The sequence below is a fragment of the Callithrix jacchus genome, chromosome 7 (genome assembly GCF_049354715.1).
Source record: "Callithrix jacchus isolate 240 chromosome 7, calJac240_pri, whole genome shotgun sequence".
In the NCBI taxonomy this organism is placed as follows: Eukaryota; Metazoa; Chordata; class Mammalia; order Primates; family Cebidae; genus Callithrix; species Callithrix jacchus.
Genome location: NC_133508.1, coordinates 56046947 through 56069690, shown reverse-complemented (window position 1 = coordinate 56069690; position 22744 = coordinate 56046947). Strand labels below are relative to the sequence as shown.

General features: G+C 43.3%; 1 protein-coding gene across 50 annotated transcripts in view; it reads left to right on the top strand.

Annotated features, from left to right (window-relative positions):
• The window catches only part of UBR4 (ubiquitin protein ligase E3 component n-recognin 4), a 135351-nt gene that overhangs the window by 53274 nt on the left and 59333 nt on the right, over nt 1-22744 (top strand). Inside the window, exons 40-62 of one of the 50 annotated variants that reach the window (XM_078330533.1) lie at nt 26-208; nt 1099-1257; nt 1603-1755; nt 2359-2586; nt 2966-3123; nt 4093-4264; nt 4529-4730; nt 5584-5747; nt 6201-6417; nt 7243-7459; nt 8247-8279; nt 9472-9535; nt 9974-10108; nt 11429-11603; nt 12313-12396; nt 12486-12626; nt 13438-13559; nt 14254-14365; nt 16421-16548; nt 16671-16848; nt 17301-17405; nt 18965-19102; nt 19887-20061. In XM_078330533.1, coding sequence (XP_078186659.1) covers nt 26-208; nt 1099-1257; nt 1603-1755; nt 2359-2586; nt 2966-3123; nt 4093-4264; nt 4529-4730; nt 5584-5747; nt 6201-6417; nt 7243-7459; nt 8247-8279; nt 9472-9535; nt 9974-10108; nt 11429-11603; nt 12313-12396; nt 12486-12626; nt 13438-13559; nt 14254-14365; nt 16421-16548; nt 16671-16848; nt 17301-17405; nt 18965-19102; nt 19887-20061 — 3443 coding nt within the window. Of the gene's footprint in view, nt 1-25; nt 209-1098; nt 1258-1602; nt 1756-2358; nt 2587-2962; nt 3124-4092; nt 4265-4528; nt 4731-5583; nt 5748-6200; nt 6418-7242; nt 7460-8246; nt 8280-9471; nt 9536-9973; nt 10109-11428; nt 11604-12312; nt 12397-12485; nt 12627-13437; nt 13560-14253; nt 14366-16417; nt 16549-16670; nt 16849-17300; nt 17406-18946; nt 19103-19886; nt 20062-22744 lie in introns of all 50 variants that reach the window. The other 49 variants (XM_035307940.3, XM_078330529.1, XM_078330532.1 and 46 more) reach the window with 49 other exon arrangements.

Here is a 22744-nt window from a genome sequence, read left to right as displayed (position 1 = left end):
CTGGCTCTGCTTTCTTTTCTGCCAGGTTCCCACCTTAGGCTCCCAGGAAGGTGCTTTTGAGAATGTGCGGATGAATTACAGTGGAGACCAGGGCCAGACCATCCGGCAGCTGATCAGCGCTCATGTGCTCAGGCGGGTGGCCATGTGTGTGCTCTCCTCTCCCCATGGGCGCCGACAACATTTGGCTGTCAGCCATGAGAAGGGCAAGGTGCGTCCTCCACTTCCTGCGCACTTATTTTAGGTCATGTTGTCTTAAATGCTAAGCAAAATAGATAGATGGCCACTTTCAGGTTAGCCCTCTGTGGGAAAAAGTCCGTTGGATTCTAAGAATGCTTTAGGGACAGCTCTTGAGCTTTTCAAATACTTGAACCCTGAGTTAATTTGATTAGAACTAGAGCTGGTATGACCAGGACAGACTGTTTCTAATTAGTAAATTTCTACTCAAAATGTATTCTTCAAGCCCTCAGGAAAAAGTAATGACCAGCAGTTACCTAGGACAGCTTGGCTCCCAGTATTACCCTATTTGGACACTCTGGAAGGCATAAGCAGAGAGACCAAAGTTTTCATAGGAACACTCAGTGTTGCTTATGTAGTCCTGCCCTGGCTTCCCAGCTCTCTTAAGGATACAAGTAAATTTGTATTGTTTTATAGAGCTAGTAGAAGTTGGAAGAATGCTAGGTATCTAAATTCACACTTTTCTGTATTCTGGCCTCTCCATCACCACTAATGTTGTTTTAACTTTTAAGTGAAAATATGGATAGTCTTTTGAATTCTAAAATCATTTTAGAAACAATTTCATAGAAAATACTAGCAAAGGACAACATACATAGGTATTCCTAAACTGTTTTGTGAAATAACTCTATAAATTGGCTTCATTACTCATCTGTTCTGTCCTACTTGGAAGGACAGAATGAAAGACATGGCTTTTAACCAGGAGAAATACAGACTAATATTGATCGAGGATTTTTCTACTAGACTTACCTGTAAAAAAAAAAAGTGTGCAACCTATTATCTCTTACTGAAAGATTTTTTGTTACTTGCTTTGAGTTCTCTGAGAGGACTAGGAGTAAGAATAAATTGGTCATTGTTCCTTTGCAGATCACTGTTCTGCAGCTTTCTGCACTCCTGAAGCAAGCAGATTCCAGCAAAAGGAAGTTGACTCTGACCCGCTTGGCTTCTGCCCCAGTTCCTTTCACTGTGTTGAGCCTCACAGGAAATCCCTGCAAGGAAGACTACCTGGCAGTTTGTGGGCTAAAGGTAAAAATCCTCATCTAGGTTTGATTACCTGGAGCTGGGGATTCTAGTCACCTTCTCTGCACTATTCTCAGAACTACTTTTTCTTATTTATTGTTGAGATTAAAACTTAAAACCTACTGAAATGCAAAAGGAATTTTTCTTTGAATTTCTCCCAGATCTTTGGGATTTCTTTGATATTGGAAATAATGTTTGGGTTCATGAAACCTGAATATTACTAGACAGTCTTAACACTGTCTAAAGGCAGGGGATACTAGGGGGAAAAAAAGGAACATCAGAAGTCTGAAATGAATTAGCCTACTTTCCCACATCATCTTTTCACCGTTTTGTTCCTTAAACATTGTCCAGGACTGCCATGTGCTCACCTTTGGTAGCTCAGGCTCTGTTTCGGATCACTTGGTTTTGCACCCTCAGTTGGCAACGGGGAACTTCATCATCAAAGCCGTGTGGTTGCCTGGTTCACAGACCGAGTTAGCAATTGTCACTGCGGACTTTGTTAAGGTACAGTTACAGTTCTTTGATGATATGGTCCTAGAATTTTTCTACTTTTAAATCTAGAATGTCTGATCTTCATTATGTGCTAGCTTCTCCCAAAAGTTAAAAAAATCAGCTGGGCGCCATGTCTTGCAACTGTAGTACTAGTACTTGGGAGGCTGAGTAGAGGATTACTTGAGGCTTTGTTCAAGGCTGCAGTGAGCTATGATCATGCCACTGCACTCCGATGTGGGTGATAGAGCAAGACCCTGTCTCTAAAAATAAAAATAAACCATGTTTTCCCGCCTTTTGCTATGTGGCTGAGCGGGAGCTTTCTGTCTTTAGGCAACAGGGAATTGATTCTGGTTCTAACCTCACTATACCAGGTGCACACCTATACCCATACTTGTTACAGAATTTATTTATGTATGTCTGTCCCCTACTCATTCCATGAAGGAAAGTGAAAGTGTTCTGTTCATCTTTATAGGACCAGTGCCTAGCACTCCATTTTTCTTGAATGGAGAATGAATGCCTGTTATTGGTCAATTCCAGCTATTTGGATTCACTAAGATATGTGGGGGATGGGATTGAGACAGATTTCCCTCATTTAGTTTTTCTTCCATCCTGCAGATTTATGACCTGTCTGTTGATGCCTTGAGTCCAACCTTCTACTTTCTCCTGCCAAGCTCCAAGATAAGAGACGTTACTTTCCTTTTCAATGAGGAGGGAAAGAACATCATTGTTATAATGTCTTCGGCTGGGTACATCTATACTCAGCTCATGGAAGAGGCCAGCAGTGCCCAGCAGGGACCCTTCTATGTCACGAATGTGCTGGAAATCAATCATGAGGACCTGAAGGTTAGAGCACATGTTGCTATTATTTCCTTCAATTCAGTTTTAATTATTTAGCAGCTATCTATTCTTTTTTCTGTGGACTTCATCTAACTGGATTGTTTTTTCTTTTTCTTTGTTTTTCCTTCTAATGTTTTGCCTAATAGCAAAATCTCTTATTCTTTAGGGTCTCCCAGAGACCCTGGGAATAATGAAACTGATTGAAGTAAAGATCTCTTCAGTTCCATTATTCTCAGGGTCTTTGTAAGATTTACCCACAGGGAGCTCATGCTTAGAGTATGAGAGCACCTGATCGTGATTGAAAACTAATAACCAGCATAAACTGGAAAATGGTAACCAAGGCAGCATGAGGAGTTACTGCAAATATGTGTCTTTGTGCCAGCAGGACAGTAACAGCCAGGTGGCAGGTGGTGGTGTGTCCGTGTACTACTCCCACGTGTTGCAGATGTTGTTCTTCAGCTACTGTCAAGGCAAATCATTTGCAGCCACCATCAGCAGGACAACCCTGGAGGTGTTGCAACTCTTCCCCATCAACATCAAAAGGTGGGAATGAACATTTAATGTTCAACTTTCACAGTGTTCACATTCAACGAGGGAGCTCCACTCCCTCTCCCAAGTACTGCTGTCTGTTCTGGGTTTTGTAAAACTTACTTTTCTCCAGCTAACCTTTGTCTTCCCTGCTGGGTATCTTTAAAATTAAGGAGCATCCGGGCTTGGCAGGTTGGGTTGTCTCCACAGTTTGTCCTCCACTGTGTAGATCCCAAGCTGTCAAAGGTAGTTTAGTGGTCCACTGTTACTCAGAAGGAAAACCTATAAATGTGATTTCAATGTGGGAAGGGAACGTAAGTTTTTCTTAGATGCTCATTTTGCCTCAGTGCCCTAAGTTTTTCTCCGGGGGAAAATTTACTCTGTTAGCAATTAGAATGTATCAGTAATGGGGGCATGGTTGGATTTGGGGGAGGAAGAGACTTTTACCAAGTTTGCAGATAATAGAGGGATGTGTTAAGGGAGTGAGAGTTTCATTTAGGGAGGAGAAAGAAGAGGCTTACAGTATCTTCCCATGTTTCTTATCTGCCATTGATGACCCATTGTAGCACTTTCTTTCAGGCCTTTCTTTGGGAATTACATGATTTGGGATGAAATAAAATGAATACCAGCTTACACTAACTCAATGCGTTTGAAGATCCTTATAGGACAGTGGATCATTAACCTTAGGCAGCTCCATGGCCCTATGCTGTTGGCAGCCTCTAGGCACATAGGGCCACCTGTTCTTCAGAAGTGAAACCTTACAGTGGAGATTCCAAATGAGGACTGCCCTGCCAGAAGCACACATTAGGGCGTGAAGCAGGTGTGCATGGCTTGGAATAAAACTAACCTGTGGATAATCTGAGTCCCTGGCCAAGGATATTGCTCTGGAGTCATGTAGCCAATTAGAGGATGGTTTTTAGGTCAAGGAAAGAACTATTAAATGGTGACTGACACTCTAACCATAGCCAGTTTTGTTGTCTGCAGTTCCAATGGTGGCAGTAAGACTTCTCCTGCTCTTTGCCAGTGGTCTGAGGTGATGAACCACCCTGGCTTGGTGTGCTGTGTCCAGCAAACTACAGGGGTGCCGCTGGTAGTCATGGTGAAACCAGACACTTTTCTTATCCAGGAGATTAAGACTCTTCCGGCTAAAGCAAAGGTCAGTGCCAGATTTTCCCATTGATTACATTGCTGTGAACCTGGTCTCTTTTTATACTTTTATATTCACTTCACTTCCCCACCTCTTTCAATGGAGGCCCATAAAAGACTTTGAGTTCTTTTTCTCCTACATGCCTTTTCTTTGCCACCCTTCTGTTCAGCCCCTCAACTGACTGTGAAACCAGTTGCATCTCTCCTCTTTTTCTGTGTGGATGCTGATCTGTAGGTATGGGAACTAAGACCCTTCTTTGTTCTCTCCTCCTAGATCCAAGACATGGTTGCCATTAGGCATACGGCCTGCAATGAGCAGCAGCGGACAACAATGATTTTGCTGTGTGAGGACGGCAGCCTGCGCATTTACATGGCCAATGTGGAGAACACCTCCTACTGGCTGCAGCCATCCCTGCAGCCCAGCAGTGTCATCAGCATCATGAAGCCTGTTCGAAAGCGCAAAACGGCTACAATCAGTAAGTCTTCTTCTCATAAGACTTGCAGGGGAGAGGAATGGTGGTCTTCTAGACAGTGACTCAGAATAGACTGTTACAAATGTCTGTGAACAAATGGTGACTGTCCTACTTGCACATTTCATAAAGTTAGAAGTATGTGCTGGCTAATTTCCCAAAAGCAGAGTCACAGTTCCAAATGACAAGCACCCATTGGCTGCTTGCTTTAGGCCAGCAGTTCTTTGCTGCCTAGTAACAAGTTATGTCCTGGACCTTATTTGAAAGACTTTTCTCTGTAGGTTTAGGGAGAATGACTTTTCTGAAGATTGGAACTGATTAAAGTATAGATTTCTTCAGTTGGTTAATTTCCCACTGAGTAGTGAAGAACCCACCACAGGTCTCTGAGCTGGTGGACTAGCACTTGACTGACTGAGGACTCTTCAGGAAAGTGAAAACTTGAGTTTAGCAGTGAGTGAATCCAGCTAAGCAAAGACCATTACAGGAATCATCACATTACCTTAAATTTGCTCTGGAGTCTATGTTTGAAAGAATGGTTTATTCATTTACATTCTCCTATAAAGAAGAAATTTCTGTTGTTTATTTTAAATAAGCCAGTCACAAGAGAGCCTGTTGTTATTAACTGTACACCCAATACCAATGCCAGATTTCTTTGTATTGCTAGGACATGTTGTAGTTAGGGATAACAACCATTGGAGAGCTAACCACATGTAGGCATCATGCTGATGCAAATGTGCTAATCCAGAGTTTGCTTAGAAAGATGAGAGTGTGAGTGTGGGTTCTGTCTGGGAGGAGTCTTTGCTGGTGGCATCGAGGTAGAGGTGGTCGAGACTCTCTGATCTGGTACCGTTCTCTGCAGCAACCCGCACGTCTAGCCAGGTGACTTTCCCCATTGACTTTTTTGAACACAACCAGCAGCTGACAGATGTGGAGTTTGGTGGTAATGACCTCCTCCAGGTCTACAATGCACAACAGATAAAACACCGGCTGAATTCCACTGGCATGTATGTGGCCAACACCAAGGTGAGAATTGCACTGGGCTGGGATCAATTCCTGAGTAAAAGGACTCATAAACAATGTGGTTTGAGAACACATCTCCTTTTAGAATGCAAGCATAGAGTATATATTCATAGTCACAACCCTCGATTCTAGTTAAATAATTCCTTAGAAAAATGGATATTCTCACTCACTTGCCAAAGGACGTCTACAGGTTAGGTTTCCACCAATACCAGCAGGTTACTGTGTAGACGACACCAAAGAGGTTGTTAATACTGGGGAAAAGGAAGACTGACATTGAAAAGAATCTGTTCTCCTCCCCTATTTTCTCATTTTTAAAAACGGGGAGGTCATTACCTGGGAGTTGAAAGGATAAGATTTAATGAGCTTCACATGTTGAGACAATGTCAGAGAAGGACTCCTAGTTTGAACTTAAGAACTTCTTTTAGTTTCCTGATGTGTGCCTTTGTCTCCCCACAGCCTGGAGGCTTCACCATTGAGATTAATAACAACAATAGCACTATGGTGATGACGGGTATGCGGATCCAGATTGGGACTCAAGCAATAGAACGGGCCCCATCATATATTGAGATCTTCGGCAGAACTATGCAGCTCAACCTGAGTCGCTCTCGCTGGTTTGACTTCCCCTTTACCAGAGAAGAAGCCCTGCAGGCTGATAAGAAGTTGAACCTCTTCAGTGAGTCACCAACCCCTGGTGCAGACTCTGTTCTCATTGTGACTGCTAAATTGGGTGCTGCTGGTGTGTGGCTCTCCAGTATTCTGGGATCTGTCCACTCTACTGATTTTCCTGTCTTTCTGTCAGGAAAGTTTGAGCTTAGGAGGCAGAAGGACAGGAAAGGAGTACACCGGAGCATGGATGCAGTAAAGATAGGGCTGCACTCTGTGAAGTATTCATTTCTGTAATGTTGTGTCCACCTCACTATTGGGGCAGCTTCTGTGTTTAGGCTGAGAGAGGCAAACTGACATGAAATTGGAAGGCTTTCTTAAAGCACAGAGGAAGACCTCAGGTCACACATGGCTGAGAGTTGGTTAGCGATGGCTTGCTATGCCATTGAAAACTAAACCCCCAGAGAACAAATCCTTGAGCCTTAAGACTGCATTTCTCTGTCATTTCTTGGCCACTGTCTGAGACTCTTTCTCCTGGAAGTAGTTGTTGTTAGTGTGAATGGTCTTGATCTGTACTTTGAAAAAAGAAAGTGTAAAGAGACCCCTGGGAGTGAGGGGTAGGGGATACAAGTATTCTGAAGCAGAAGAGGACCCTTACAGTGATGGCTAGGAACTCTACTGAGTGGGAGAAGTAATCGGTTTTTGGTCCATGGAACTTTTTCCACGTTTTCAGCATCTATACACGATTAAAGTGCTGCGAATATCTCAGAAGATTAAGTTTCTCTATGTTTATAAAATTGATGTGATTTACTTCTTTGTTCCAACTGTTCTGGTCTTTGCTTTGGAGGGGTGGGCCTTTAGAGAATGTGCTTCCTAAAGACCTCTCTTATTGCAGTTGGGGCCTCGGTGGATCCAGCAGGTGTCACCATGATAGATGCTGTAAAAATTTATGGCAAGACTAAGGAACAGTTTGGCTGGCCTGATGAGCCCCCAGAAGAATTCCCTTCTGCCTCTGTCAGTAACATCTGCCCTTCAAACCTGAACCAGAGCAACGGCACTGGAGATAGTGACTCAGCTGCACCCACTACGACCAGTGGAACTGTCCTGGAGAGGTACCAGTTCTGGCAGGGTTTGGCTTCAGTTTTTACATTCCCCACTCTCACTGCAGAACTTTCCTGTGTCTTGAGAGAGCCAGCTTCTAATAACCATCTCAAAGCTAGCCTGGAATTTTTTAAAGTTTTTAAAAAAGTTTTTTCACATAACTCAACCACATTCAGTGTCTGTTTAGTGTATGGACAAAGCCTGAAAAATGTGCTCAGAGTCATCTGACACCAGAGTCTCTCCCTGGGCAGAAGTTGTGTCCATTCTCTTAATGCTCAGGTACCCTTTAGAGGCCATTGGCTAGATGATGCTTAAGCCAGTATTCTAGATTAGGATCCAGGCTTGCTGAAGTGTTAGGAAAACATCCTCCCTTCCATTCTGATCTCATCATCTTCTCATCATCTTTCTCTGCAGTAGCTACTTCTGTGCTAATGATATTGCCAACAAGAGAGGCTGACTGCTGCCTCTTGTAGCAGAGTCCAGAGTTTCCTTAGGTCTCCCTACAGTGGCATTCTAAAGCATTGTGCTTGGCTTCTTTGTGCTAGGTAGCTGCTGGTTTGCCATGGTAGATGAAATATTATAGTTCATGATGTAAGATTATGAGTTTCTTACATTGTAAGTCACAAGAATAGCATTGCTTGGAATCACTGCCTCCCACCAGCAGCCTCCTCCCTCCCTCCCTTTCTCTTTCTTTTTTCCCCACTCCCCTATTCATACATGGTTTGCTTAGGATGTGTTTCCAGGTTTCTCTGAGCTTCACATTTTTTTCCTTTTTTTTTTCTTTGCTTCTCCCCCAAGTTCTGAAACTGAGTCCCTAACCAAGCTGGACCGGTTAGTATGCCCTCTTTCTTTTCTCTGCACGAGTGAGTGTGTGTCAGAGAGCAGTGTAACCAATGGTGTGGCTTTGCATTGATTCTGCTTCTGTTGAAGAGTCCTCCTGCTTCTTTCTGTTCTGGTCATTGCATGGCTACAGAGCTGTCCATGTGTAAAAATGGAGTATATGGAGGATCGTAAGTGCACACTTGATGTTGGCCGTGTCAGAGACTCTCTCAACTCTCTTCCTTACCTGAGTCCTCTCTGCTTCCTCTCTAAGTGGATGAAAAGGGGGTTTGGGGTAGAGGGATTAACAGCAAGGTCCTACCATCTGATAAACCACTAGAGAGCTTGTTTTATCTAAATTTGCTTTATGCCTCAGTTTCCTCTTCCCTAGTTCTTTATTGCTTTCCTCTACCCCTTAACCCCTTTCTTTCCAGCTACCTTCTGAATATTTTTCTTTCTCTGTCCAGAGCTTCAGCTGTCAGGATGTTGTTCTTTTTACTATGACACATTAAACTCAAAGGAGTAAACCCTGGGAAGCATGTTACTTGGTATCCTTTTATAGTAATAGTTGGGTTTCCTATTTCTTCCCTAAGGGGAAATCAGTTTTCTAAAGATGCTTTATATTACTCCTTGAATGTTGGCAATTGGCATGCATCTAAAAAATAGTTTGTTCTCTCCCCGATACTTAGAGACTCATAGGAAATGCCTTTGTGCGTATATAACTTTAAACTTCCCAGTATAAGAAGATGGTTTTACCTTTCCTTTTGTGCGTATATAACTTTAAACTTCCCAGTATAAGAAGATGGTTTTACCTTTCCCTTTGTGTATCCTTTTGCCCACTGATCTCTGGGCACCTGAGCTTCGGGTCCCATTGCATCAAGAGTGTTAAGCCCATCTCAGTGATCCCTGCCACAGGCAGCAGAAGGAAGCACATTTATCCTCTTTGAGGAAGAAAAGCCCTGTCTTTGAGTTACGGATTATGAACACGGCCTCCGGTTGATCTCCGAATAGGAGCCAGGTTTCTCCTGGCCTGTAACATAGGAAACGATATGCATGGTGCCTGTGGCAGGTCTTATTGTGCTTTGATTTTATATTTGGCATTCATTAGCTGTCCCCAAGGTCCTCCTGTCTATAGTTTGCTTAGGCTAAAGCGCACGGCAGAGAGAACGGTGTTGTACTCAAGCCAGGTTTTCTGTCTCCCCAGGCTGGTTGTGAGTTCTTTAGAAGCCCTGGAAAGCTGCTTTGCTGTTGGCCCAATCATCGAGAAGGCAAGTCACTTTTTCAAAGCACACGGAAGCTCCCTGAAGAGGCAGGAAGTCAGTGGAGTTGTCTGAGGCCCTGAGGCCTCGCAGCTAAAGAACATTTATAGTAACAAAATCTTGATTTACTAAGAAGCACCAGAGAAGTCTTCAGTTAAGGCCTTATGCCCTACTTATGGGGCCCGTATTGAGCGTGTGTCATAGAATAGGATGCGTGCTGGTACAAGAATACTGTTCTGGGAATCACAAGCTTGGATTCCATTTATTCACCTGCTAGGAAGGAGGATTATAATTTCTGGAACTTTTCATTTTTTTTCTGTTTGCAGTCCATGGAGCATAACCTAGCCCTGGTGGCCTGGAAGGAAGGAAGTAGCAGGCAGAGTGTAGCTAGTTCATTCTGCCTTCAGTTGGTGGGACTAGTGATAACCCTGTTGTCTTTTGCTTCAGGAGAGAAACAAGAATGCTGCTCAGGAGCTGGCCACTTTGTTGCTGTCCCTGCCGGCACCTGCCAGTGTCCAGCAGCAATCCAAGAGCCTTCTGGCCAGCCTGCACACCAGCCGCTCGGCCTACCACAGCCACAAGGTAACCATTCTCTCTCAGGGATGCCTGTGTAGGAAAGGAAATTGCATTGCCAACAGGGAATCAAATAAGTTAGTTTTTCACGGTAAAGCAACAGCACAGCAAAGTAAGGTAGAGAATAGCATTCAGATCACACCTACATTGTCTAGAGTTTCTCCTGAGAAATTCACAAGTGCCACTCAAAACTGAGGATAAGCCAGCAACTGGGCCCCAGATTTGTACATATTTTTCTGTCACAAATCAGCAAGACTTAAGAAAGAGAGGGAGGGGGCCGGGCGCGGTGACTCACGCCTGTAATCCCAGCATTTTGGGAGGCCGAGGCAGGCAGATCACAAGGTCAGGAGATCGAGATCATCCTGGCCAACATGGTGAAACCCTGTCTCTACTGAAAATACAGAAATTAGCTGGGTATGGTGGCATGTGCCTATAATCCAAGCTACTTGGGAGGCTGAGGCAGGAGAATCCGGGAGGTGGAGCTTGAACCTGGGAGGTGGAGGTTGCAGTGAGCTGAGATCGTGCCATTGCACTCCAGCCTGGTGACAGAGCAAGACTCTGTCTCCAAAAAAAAAAAAAAAAAAAAAAAGAAAAGAAAGAAAGAGGGAAGGACATAGAGTGTGAGTAGCATTCTCACTGGGAAAGGGTGAGGTGAGGGAGTCCCTCAGGAGATAAACTGCTAGTGTTTCAGCTGTGGCACAGCACAAGAGATGTACTGCACTTGTTGGTGAGACAAGTGTTGAATAGTGGTTGGAGTGCCTCTGAAGGGAAAATCTGGGGAAAGAGGATATCACCTGTGAAAGAAAGGCATTGCCAAAGGAGACAAATTGGGCCAATTTCTGTAGATCGAAAGATGACAGTTCAGACCCCTGAGGAAGAAGGGCTCTGAGAGAAGCCATCAGCCCAGAGCTTTGGTTAGCTTCTGTGCCTCCAACGCAGGGAACTGAGAAGTGTGAGTTTAAACTGCTGAGCCCCTCAAGGAAAGGCAATTTTGGAAACGTAGTCCTTGGGTAATACGATTTTGCTAAGAAATGACTCTTCTACTGTAGGAGAAAGAAATCTGGCAGTCTGGAGAACTGAGTAGATTCCAATTTTCCCATTAGACTTTTATAATGCAGGGTTTTTATTTTTTAATGACATTAATATTTTATGTATTAGAAAACTTTATATGGGGCTGCTTTGAAGATTTTTTTTGTAGATGGTTGGTGGTCATTGGCCTGTTCTCTTGAGAGGAGGTAATAATCCTGATGAAGACCAGCTTCTCTCCTCTTTGCTTTCATACCTAGCTCTTGCTTATGGCTGACCCTTTGTCGCCCTGTTGTTCTATAGGATCAGGCCTTGCTGAGCAAAGCTGTGCAGTGTCTCAACACATCCAGCAAAGAAGGGAAGGATTTGGACCCCGAGGTGTTCCAGAGGCTAGTGATCACAGCTCGCTCCATTGCCATCATGCGCCCCAACAACCTTGTCCACTTTACGGAGTCAAAGCTGCCCCAGACGGAAACAGGTGAACTTGGCCTCTGGCTGTGATCCTGAGATGTGCTTCATACACCGATTTACCCTCTCATTCTTACTGTTCTTACTGGCCTCTGACTGACTGCATGATCAGAGACAGGGATTTTGCTTCCTGGTCTTTATACCTGGTAGGGCCTTTTGTCATTGGGAGTGTACCATTTTAAACACATTCTTTTTCCAGTGCTTATCCTTTTGATTATCCTTGAGATTACTTATGTTCTAGACATCAGATATAATCTGTCTTTGAAGTTACGACCTCTTAGGAGCTTTGGGGTAAAGCTAAGCTTGGTTGGGCCCTGGTCGCTTTAAACCAACTGTGGCTTATCTTTCACTTTCATGCTGTTCTTTTGTCAGTGTTATTAACATGAGTAGCAGCTTTCTCAGTGCATATGCTGTTTCCTCATTTCTTCTTATGTTGGCTGAGTAGCAAACCTGTTTTGTCATTGTCAAATAGTTAATTGCTGCCTTTAGAATTCTCTGTTATTTACATGTTCCCATATGCCATCATCATCCTGTTCCTCCTTTAAATACTACAATCCCAGAATTATTCTAGAGAAATCTCTAGAATGTCAGGTATTCTTCTAGGGTTTAGAAGTTGAACAGTTGGAACTGAGATCTTTGAATCTGCTGTAAACATCCTAAATGCTCCCCCTTCGACTTAATTCTAACATACAATGTTTTCTGCGATATTCCTTTCCCAGACTGTTTTTTTCCTAGATGTGCCTGCTGGAGTCTAGGGATAGTTGGCATATTGATTGGGGCCCCACTTGAAACTCCCTCCCCAGGCAAGCTTCCTTGACCTGAGTTAACCTTAAAACAAATTAAATTCCTTCTCAGATTTACCATCGTTGATAATTTTCTTTCTCCTGCTTAGAAGGAATGGATGAGGGCAAAGAACCACAGAAGCAGCTGGAAGGAGATTGCTGTAGTTTCATCACCCAGCTTGTGAACCACTTCTGGAAACTCCATGCATCCAAACCAAAGAATGCCTTCTTGGCACCTGCCTGCCTTCCAGGTATGTTAAAAGGGCTACTTGAATCTTGGTAATGAAGCCTTCGTTCTTCATAATTCGTTTCTTCCAGAATTCATAATTGGGGAGTAGAAGTCTGTGAGATAAATGCAATGTTCCTGAGACAGGAATTTACCAGTGTAGCAGAGTGGCATTTTCTTTTACCATATCTTTTCATCGGGGTTGAATATTTTACGTAAAGAGGCACTGTGTGTGTGTCCTCAGTGGCTTATAATTGTTTTAAAAAATCTTTGAAAACTTGATTTAAAGCCAGCTCAAAAGGCAAAAGTATCTGTTCTATGTCTAAGCTAAGCTATTTGGTCTCTGACTTCTTACACTATTGAAAATTCAGGTGGAAGAGTAAGAGTCTGAGTAGTAAATACAGAAATGTAGGATGATCCTGGTGCTCATTTATGTTTGGAGGACACGTGGTTTGGAAACCTAGAAGGCTTGTCAAGGTCATGTTTTGTCATCACCTGAGGCTGGGGGATAGTAAGAGACATTTAGTATCTGCCTTCCTCTTCGTATTTCCTTGCCTTATCTTTTGATATCCAGAGGATGTGGACAGCTACTTATTTCTGTGACTCAAGATAATCTGGAAAGGCTTTTGAGGACAATTTTGGAAATAAGGAAACTGTTAATGAAACAAGTCACAAGTAATACTTTCAGGCTACTGTGTGTATGTGTGTGAGTGTTTTTCATTTTGTTTGCATGACCTTTTATGTGGAGATATAAAAAGTTACACTTTTGTCTCAGACTCTCAAGTAGTTAAGAGTTTTTCCTCCAGATTTTCAAATAATGTTTGTCTCCCCTTTAGGCCTAACTCATATTGAAGCAACTGTCAATGCTCTGGTGGATATCATCCATGGCTACTGTACCTGTGAGCTGGATTGTATCAACACAGCATCCAAGATCTACATGCAGATGCTCTTGTGCCCTGTACGTAGCATCATGATCCCAGATAGCTCTCAGCAGCCAGGGACTGTCTGGAAAATTGTTTTTAGTTTGCTAAACTAATGAAATAAAATAGATTTAAAGGAAGCTGAGGGGAATTAAGTTTCAAATATCTATAAAAGCTTTAAGATCTTACTCCATGGAAGAGAATGATTTAGAAAGGGGATGGGCTTCATCTTCATCTTTCTTCAGTGCTGAATTAGCAGAGACTAGCTGCTTGCTACCTAGTGAGTGCTAGGTAACTCATTGAATTATGACTTAAATGAGGGAATGAATGAATGTAGCACATCAAGATTTCTATTTCCAGTGACCCTCTCACAGAAGCGAAGTGTTAAAACTACTGATTTCAGCACAGAGCTAAGATGTGCACTGGGGGCCTGTTCATCTGATAAAAAGCCAAAAACATTTGTACGGAGCCAAAGTGGCTTCAGGAGCAAATGACCTGCCAGTTTATATCACCAGGAACTGAGAGATAGGAAGTTAGTGAATGGCTTTTGTGTGTGTCAGATCAGGAAGAGGGGATTAACTTAACCTGCTGAACTTGGTCAGCTGGGTTGCAGGTGAGAGTAGCAAGGTATTCCACATGTGTGTGAGTGAGTGGCCAAGAAAGGAAGTGTTCTGTAGAGAGTTTCATGAATAATATAAAACCAAAGCATAACAGTTTTCTTTTAAACTTCAGGATCCTGCTGTGAGCTTCTCTTGTAAACAAGCTCTCATTCGAGTCCTAAGGCCCAGGAACAAACGGAGACATGTGACTTTACCCTCTTCCCCTCGAAGCAACACTCCAATGGGTAATGTGAGGTCTGGGTTTAGGCTTGAGCTTGTATTTGGGAGGAGGGGAGAGAGGGAGGTACAGTAGCATTAGACATGCTGCTTATGTTGACCAGGGTCCTGGAGACTTTTGTTTATATATTTTTCTTTTTCTAATCCTACCTTACCCCATAAGGAATTTAAAGTGGCACATCAAAATGTATATAGTAAATGGAATAAAAATAAAGATCAAAGGCCATGGGAAAATAAAAATCCCATGGTAAAATCAAGATACAGAAAATCCATATCACAAGGTCCTGCATGGTTGTTAGGTGAGGGTCTTGTATTTGACTGAAAGCTTCCTAGGAGCCATAGCAAAAATAAAATCACAGTGACCAAAGACAACAAAAACATAACTTTTCTTGGAATAGAAGCTCTTCATTAAATGTCCATTTTGTTGCCAAAGGGACAGAATCCTTAGTGTACTTACCTATAATAAGTTGGATAGCAGATTTCACAGGAATTTCACTTATGATATACTTGGACACAGTCAACAGCATAACATTTTATAATTCAGTAAAAGTAATTCTAACAGGTGTCTAAATAACAATGATATAATTCTGGTTACTTGGTTTGATGTAGAAGTAAATTTCAAATGAAAGTCACTATATACTTTTTTTTTTTGAGTGACTCACTGGGTATCATGATACTGAGTCACTATGTACTTTAAAATTTTCTTTCTTTCTTTCTTTTTTTTGATTTTTTCCTCTGAGACAGGGTCTCACTCTGTGGCCCAGGCTAGAGTACAATGGTTTGATCTTGGCTCACCGCAACCTCTGCCTTCCAGGATCAAGCAGTTTTCATGCCTCAGCTTCCCGAGTAGCCACTGCGCCCAGCTAATTTTTGTATTTTTAGTAGAGACGGGGTTTCACCATGTTGGCCAAGCTGGTCTTGAACTCCTGACCTCAAGTGATCCACCCGCCTCGGCCTCACAAAGTGCTAGGATTACAGATGAGCCACTGCCCGGCCTGTACTTTTAAATTTTCCAATAGCAGTATTATAAAGAGTTAAAAAGTAAAATTGATTTACCAGTTATTTAATCCAGTATATTAAAAATGTTATTTCAACATACTGTTAATATAAAAAATTATTAGTGAAGTATTTTGCCTGTTTTGGTACCATCTTGGGAATCTAGAATGTATTTTACACTGGTGGCACATCTCCTTGTAGACTAGCCATGTTTTAAGTGCTCAGTAGCCACATATGGCTGGGACAGTGCACATCTAGAGGAATGTACACAACTTTGTGATTTTCAGACTGTCTTCCTTGAATATCATTTATCTTGTCTAAGCTTTTGGGTTAGGCAGCAGTTTGAGGCTCTTTTCTCTGGCAAGAACCTGCAGTGGAGATACTTTTGTTTCTAACCGACATATTTACATGCTTTAACAATCCACTGAGTGGAAGGTGAGGTCTCTGCCCTCTTCTGACAATTAGGAGTCTCACCTGGACTTCTTTATTAGAAGGCCTTCTCACCTTCACACAGAAGCAGGCACAGGCAGGGCCTGCAGTGGTGTCCTTGGTTTCCAGTCACTGGTTTTATGCTTCAATTCTTGTTCTTCTCATAATAATTACATAGTGTGACAATCTCACTGACCTAGTTGTTTTAGAAAAAAGTAGTGAAATAAATTCTGATCTGCCATGACAGACAAAAGATAAAGATCACAGTCATATGATTTTTTCTGTCTTATCCAAGGTCTCCTGAGAGTTAGTGGGAGCTTGTGGGGCCTACTGGTTTTAGATATCTCTGCTTTATGTAAATCCCTTTGGAGTCCAAGGTTGTTTCCTTCACCAGCTGGAAAATTTTATTTCTGTGGGGGGCAGGCTGTCACTGCCAACTCCATCTTCCCAGATGCTGTAGGTCCAAGAAGTAAGAGAACCAGGGCAAACATAGCACCCTGCAGGTTTTCCGCTAAAGCGGTGCCAAGTGCTGGCTGGTAGCTTGTCTTGGGTTTTTATTGCCACATGACTTATCGCACCATTTGCCAAGGGAGGAAAGCAAGCACCTTCAGGTGACTGGGGTTTCTTTGACTCAGGAGACAAGGATGATGATGACGATGATGACGCAGATGAGAAAATGCAGTCATCAGGGATCCCGAATGGTGGTCACATCCGTCAGGAAAGCCAGGAACAGAGTGAGGTGGACCATGGAGATTTTGAGATGGTGGTGAGTCTCTGGCAGCAGGAGAAGGGGAGGAGGAGCTTCAGAACTCTCCTCTAGCTCTTATTCAGTGGACTTCCAGAAGTTACCATTTACCATGGGACACTGACAGAGCTTTCTCTCTGCAGTCTGAGTCGATGGTCCTGGAGACAGCTGAAAATGTCAACAATGGCAACCCCTCTCCCCTGGAGGCCCTGCTGGCAGGCGCAGAAGGCTTCCCCCCAATGCTGGACATCCCGCCTGATGCAGATGACGAGACCATGGTTGAACTAGCCATTGCCCTGAGCCTGCAGCAGGACCAACAAGGTAGAAGGCCATGCCAGGAGCAAAGCGGCCCATTGGTCTTTCACAGGAAAAGAGGGTTTGGCAGTTACTGATTCCAGCTGACTTAGCTTGTCCCCAGATTTGGGGAGAGGTTGATCTGGGTGAGAGCTGTTCAGAGATACAGGTGGAGAGTGAGAGGGATGTGGTGGGAATTTGAGTCTGAGTGCCAATCTCATAGTTTCTGCCAGTTTGGGTTATTTCTCTTGAATCTTAGATTCCTCCAGCCTGTGTCCTGCCTGAGCTGAAGGAAGCATTCCACCATCTCTGTAACTGAACTTGGTGGGTGGACATCAGTGGCTGTTGGCTAACTTCCTCTAGGCCAGAGGGGGTCACATGCTGGTGTCTGGAGACTCTTGAGGGCAGCAGGTGGCCAAAGCAGTGCTGTGGATGGGACCTGGAGGGGATGTTGTGCTCACTCTCCACTTGTTTCCCAGGCAGCAGCAGCAGTGCCCTGGGCCTGCAGAGCCTGGGACTGTCCGGCCAGGCACCCAGCTCTTCCTCTCTGGACGCAGGAACCCTCTCTGACACCACAGCATCAGGTAACTGTCCACAGCAAGGAGCACGGCTCAGGGCCCCAGGACCCTGAGGCCTTGTTTCCACTGCTGTGAGAGTGTAATGGGCAGCTGCTTTGACAGGCCATTCTGGACTTCCTGCTTCTGCCTTGGCTTTAGAAACATGGGTGTGGAGGGTGTAGTGCTGTGGCTCGGCCATGCCATGCATAGCTCCGCTTCCTCACACTTTGCATGCTGCCTGGCTTCAGCTCCTTCCCCAAGGAAAAGCCGAGAGAGCGGCATGCAGGCCGATCAGCTAGAGGGCTTCCACTGCAGCTTCCAGCATTTTTTGTCAGAGTGCTAACATTTTAGACAATATGAAAAGAGAGACAAGAAATAGAACTCCTACCTTTTACCCTTTTTCTCTTCATTTGCAAATAAAAGGAAAGCTACAAAAAGCCGGGTTGTATTTCAGAATTCTTGGTTGGTGTGACCAAGGATCAGGGATCTGTGAGCTTGAGAGAGAGGGTTTTTGTGGACAATCAAAATCTATAGGAAATCTCCAGAACTTATCTTCTCTTTATTTTCAATCTTTTCCCTAATCTGAGAAGAAAAAAAAAAGAAATGGTTCCTGAATAGAGAGTTGGACCACATGGAGATACCTGGTCAACCCCTGAATAAGTAAAGGTTGATTTGTGGTTTTTTAGACTGATGCTTCCTTGTATGTGTTTTTGTTTGTTTTTTCTTTTCTTTTGGAAGTTTCAGCCTAGGTAGATAAGAAAGGGAGAGAGCGGCCAGCCCCACCCACTACCATGGCTTGTTGCTTTTCTCAGGTCTCTTTGGTTGCTGTCATTTCAGGCTCTGAGGTTGCTGTTGTGTTGTGCCAGTCGTGTTCCCGCTGTGCTCTGTGGCTGTTTTGGCTTTCCTCCTCCATGTATCTCATCCAGCATTTTCCTCCTGTCTCAGCTCAGCCCTGTTCCTGGATGCTGTGGCTGTCTCTGGGGAATTTCCTTGCTTCATTATTAGCATCTGATGAGGATGATTAGGAGGTGTGAAATTTCCCATTGAGCTCCCCTCTGGACCACTTGCCAAAAAAACCAAAACAGAGTTGATTCAAGAGCTCATGCTAAATAATTTCCTAGCATAAGCAAAAATTGACTGATTTCAAAACAAGTCTCATTAAAATTCAGAGTTCTATGCTTTAAATGGTAATGGCTAGTTTCAGATCTCTCAGCAGGTGTCAGTAACACCTAAAACAATGGTGACCATGAAGCGTTTTAGCTAGAAACTCAGCGTCCATGTTACAGATTCTCATTGAATCTCTGCACTGTTCTACTTGCACCGTAATGTAAACAGCGAAGGAAATGCCCAGTGAACTGGGTTTTCTTCACTCCTGTCTGAGTACTGTTTGCAATGCACCATGTATAGTGTTTGTTCCTGTTAGTGATTAACCAGCAAAGCAAATCTCTCCCCTTTTTTTTTGAAGACAGGATAAATAAACTGCATTGTGTCCTATGCACTATGTGGTTTGATGCTTTCATCCCAAGAAGGGTTTTTTGTTTGTTTGTTTGTTTTTTTACCTGTAACAGCTCTCGTTACTCTCTCAGCTCCAGCCTCAGACGACGAGGGCAGCACAGCAGCAACAGATGGTTCTACCCTTCGGACCTCCCCTGCTGACCATGGTGGTAGTGTGGGCTCGGAGAGCGGGGGCAGTGCAGTGGACTCAGTGGCTGGCGAGCACAGTGGTAATGTGCCATGGGGGGTCCTGTCTCCTTGGGTGGAGGGTGGGGACAGAACAGGAATCTCTGCTTGGGTCCTGGGATTGGTTTTTACAAAGAAAAGCTATAGAGACTCATTGAAAGTCTTCTGGAATTCATTTGGCCTCAACTTTTGAGTTTCAAATGTTCAATGTCTTAAGCTCAGGGGGTTAGTATTGAAATATTTTACAGGCACATTTAATTATCTGGTAGTGGAAAAAAAGCAATGACATACATAATTCTTTTTTTTCCCCCTCTCACTCTGAAACTGCAATTGCGTGCATAATTCTAAATCGTGATTAGCCTAAAACAGTTATTGCGTGACCTTGAAACCCATTATCCTATGGTTTCTGCTCCTTATTTACTTGGGGAAGAGTTTTTTTAAGCAATCTGATTGTTAATGATCTGTTGTGTTAACATAGCAGACCATCCCCACAGTCTACTAGCTGATGAGGTAGGGCCCTGGAATGAGGGAACGTGATAAAGCCATTGGGTTTGACCTTACATATCAGTCTGTGGTTAGCAGTCAGATGCGATTTTTACAGAAGAGATTAAGATCGTTCATATAGAGGGTCTTATGTACTGGGGAAGAGTGAATGGCTACTATGAGAGTGACTTAGCATAGTGCTGGGGGGTCTTACTTAGCTTTACATATAAGAAAAAAATTCTAATGCTACCAGTTATTGTTTAACTATTGCTGCTGCTTTAGAACGCACTGGGTTCCATCATGCTTTGGGAGTTGACTTGTGCTTTTTAAACTGTTTTCCTCTAGTGTCTGGCCGGAGCAGTGCTTACGGTGATGCTACAGCCGAGGGGCATCCGGCTGGACCAGGAAGTGTCAGCTCAAGCACTGGAGCCATCAGCACCACCACTGGGCACCAGGAGGGAGATGGGTCCGAGGGAGAAGGAGAAGGGGAAGCTGAAGGAGATGTCCATGCTAGCAACAGGTCAAGACCTTTTCATTCACAGTTAAGAAGCTCAGCTGTCTGAGACTATTTCAAGAAAAGTAGTACTGATTAGTGGCAGGAGGTGGAGTGGTGATAACAGTGTATTTCTTTTGTAACATAAAGGTGTAAACTTATGAAACAGTTTAAAATATTAGGAAGTGCTCTAGGTCTGTCTTTGTCTTAGAATTATTTAAGTCAATTACAGAGAGAATAGAAAGGTCTTTTTCTAAAGGCTGCTCTAAGTACCTTAGTAACTGTAAAGTGGTTGTCATAAAAACATGTCTTCCTTATTCAAATCTTTCCAGTTTTTTCAATATCCATACACTCAGTATGTGGCATCCTCTTTACAAATTTTACTGTTGGAGGCTCAACATTTAGGTATATGCATTAGATAACCTAGAGGTGCTCCTTGTTTAGCATGCTTGTAAGGTGAAGGAGAAATATGACATAGCAAATACATGCATATTCCTAGAAATACCAGTGGTGGAGCATTTTGAAATTGAGAGTGATATATACAATCCTACTCCATTTTGTGGTAGGGTTTGGCACTAGATTGGTGAAGTGAATGTATTCTTAACCAAGAGGCAACTAGAGAAATAGAAGAAAAACCTGAAGAAAAGACTCATGATACAATGTTTGTTGAATTTGTTGAGGCTAGCAGTTCTTATATTAGTGCAAAAATAGTAAGTCAGAATTTTTTTTCTTTTTTTGAGACAGGGTCTCTCTCTGTCGCCCTGGCTGGAGTGCAGTGGTGTGAACATGGCTCATTGAAGCCTTGACTTCCCAGGCTCAGGTGATCCTCCTGCCTCAGCCTCCCGAGTACCTGGGACTCCAGGTGTGCAGCACCACACGCAGCACATTTTTGTATTTTTTGTAGAGATGGGATTTTGCCATGTTCCCCAGGCTGATATCAAACTCCTGAGATTTCTTAAATATTAGGACGCAAAAGTATTAAAAAGGAAAAAAATCTATAAACTGGACTGTATTCTCAGCAGCTATTCATTTTTTTCCTCCCCTGTTCTTGGTGTTAAGATAGGTAGTTTTTCTTATAGGCTTCTAGCCTGGTGGGGTTGGGGGTGCAGGTGCAGGGAGGAGTGTGAGGGAAGTCATTTATTGCTGTTTACTTTTAAAGTGAGGGTTTAGCCTTCTGTGGTTCTTCTATGAGGCTCTCAATGAAGACCTTCCCCACTGTCCATAGAGGAGGTTTAAAGAAAAAAAAAAAAAAAATGAAGACCTTCCCATTTGAGGAAGTTTTCTTTTATTCCTATTCCAAATGCCCTGTGAGGTCCTAGCAACTGGAGGGTCAAGTTGGCTTCAGAACATCTTGGTCTTAACTTTTCAAATTTCAAATTTCCCTAAAATTTGTCTCTAAGCTCTGCTTACCTCTTTGGCCTAATAACTTTAATTGCTAGTGAGCTCATTATTACTTTTATTTTGACTTTGTATCTGATGATCTTTCTTAGTTCACTTATTCTTGTTTTGTTTTGTTTTGAGACAGAGTCTCATTCTCTTGCCCAGGCTGTTGCAGTAGCACAGTCATAGCTCACTGCAACCTCTAATGCCTAGGCCCAAGAAATCCTCCTGCCTCAGCCTCCTGAGTAGCTAGGCACATGCCACAATGCCCAGCAGTTTTTAAATGTTTTTGTTTGTTTTTTTGAGACAGAGTCTCACTCTGTTGTCCAGGCTGGAGTGCAGTGGTGTAATCTTGGCTCACTGCAATCTGCACCTCCCAGGTTCAAGCGATTCTTGTGTCTCAGCCTCAGCCTCTCAAGTAGCTGGGATTACAGGTGTGTGCCACCATACCTGGCGTCCAGCTAATTTTTTAATTTTTAGTAGAGACGGCGTTTCATCATGTTGGCCAGGCTGGTCTTGAACTCCCAACCTCAGGTGATCCACTCACCTTGGCCTCCCAAAGTGATGGGGTAACAGGTGTGAGCCACCACACCTGGCTTAGTTTTTTTTTTGGTCAAGACAGCATCTCACTGTATTGCCCAAGCTGGTCTTGAACTCTTGGCCTCAAGTGATCCTCCTGCCTCAGTCTTCCAGTGTTGGGATTACAGGTATGAGCCACTGCACCAGCTCACTTATTTATTCTAATGATAGATTCTAGTGGATTTTCTGCATCCGCAATCTTGTCACCTACAAATAACCGTTTAACTTTTTTCATTCTAATTTTTATACCTTTTAATTTCCTTTTCTTGCCTTGTTGCATTGGCTAGGACCTCTTGTACAATGTTGACAGAAGTAGTGATGATAAATATTAGCTCATTCCCAAACTCAAGATGAAAGGAATCAATACTTTCTCATTAAGTATGATGTTAATGCAAGGGTTTCTTATGGATATTTATCAGATTAAGGAAATTCTGTTCCTAGTTTGCTAAGTGACTTTTATCTTAAATGGTTTTTTTTTTTTTTTAGACAGAGTCTTACTCTGTCACCCAGGCTGGAGTGCAGTGGTGCAATCTTGGCTCACATCAACCTCCACCTCCCGTGTTTAAGTGATTCTCCTGCCTCAGCATTCTGAGTAGCTGGGATTACAGGCACCCTCTACCATGCCCAGCTAATTTTTGTATTTTCAGTAGAGACGGGATTTCACCATGTTGGCCAGGATAATCTTGATCTCTTGACCTGGTGATCTGCCCGCCTCAGCCTCCCAAAGTGCTGGGATTACAGGTGTGTGCCA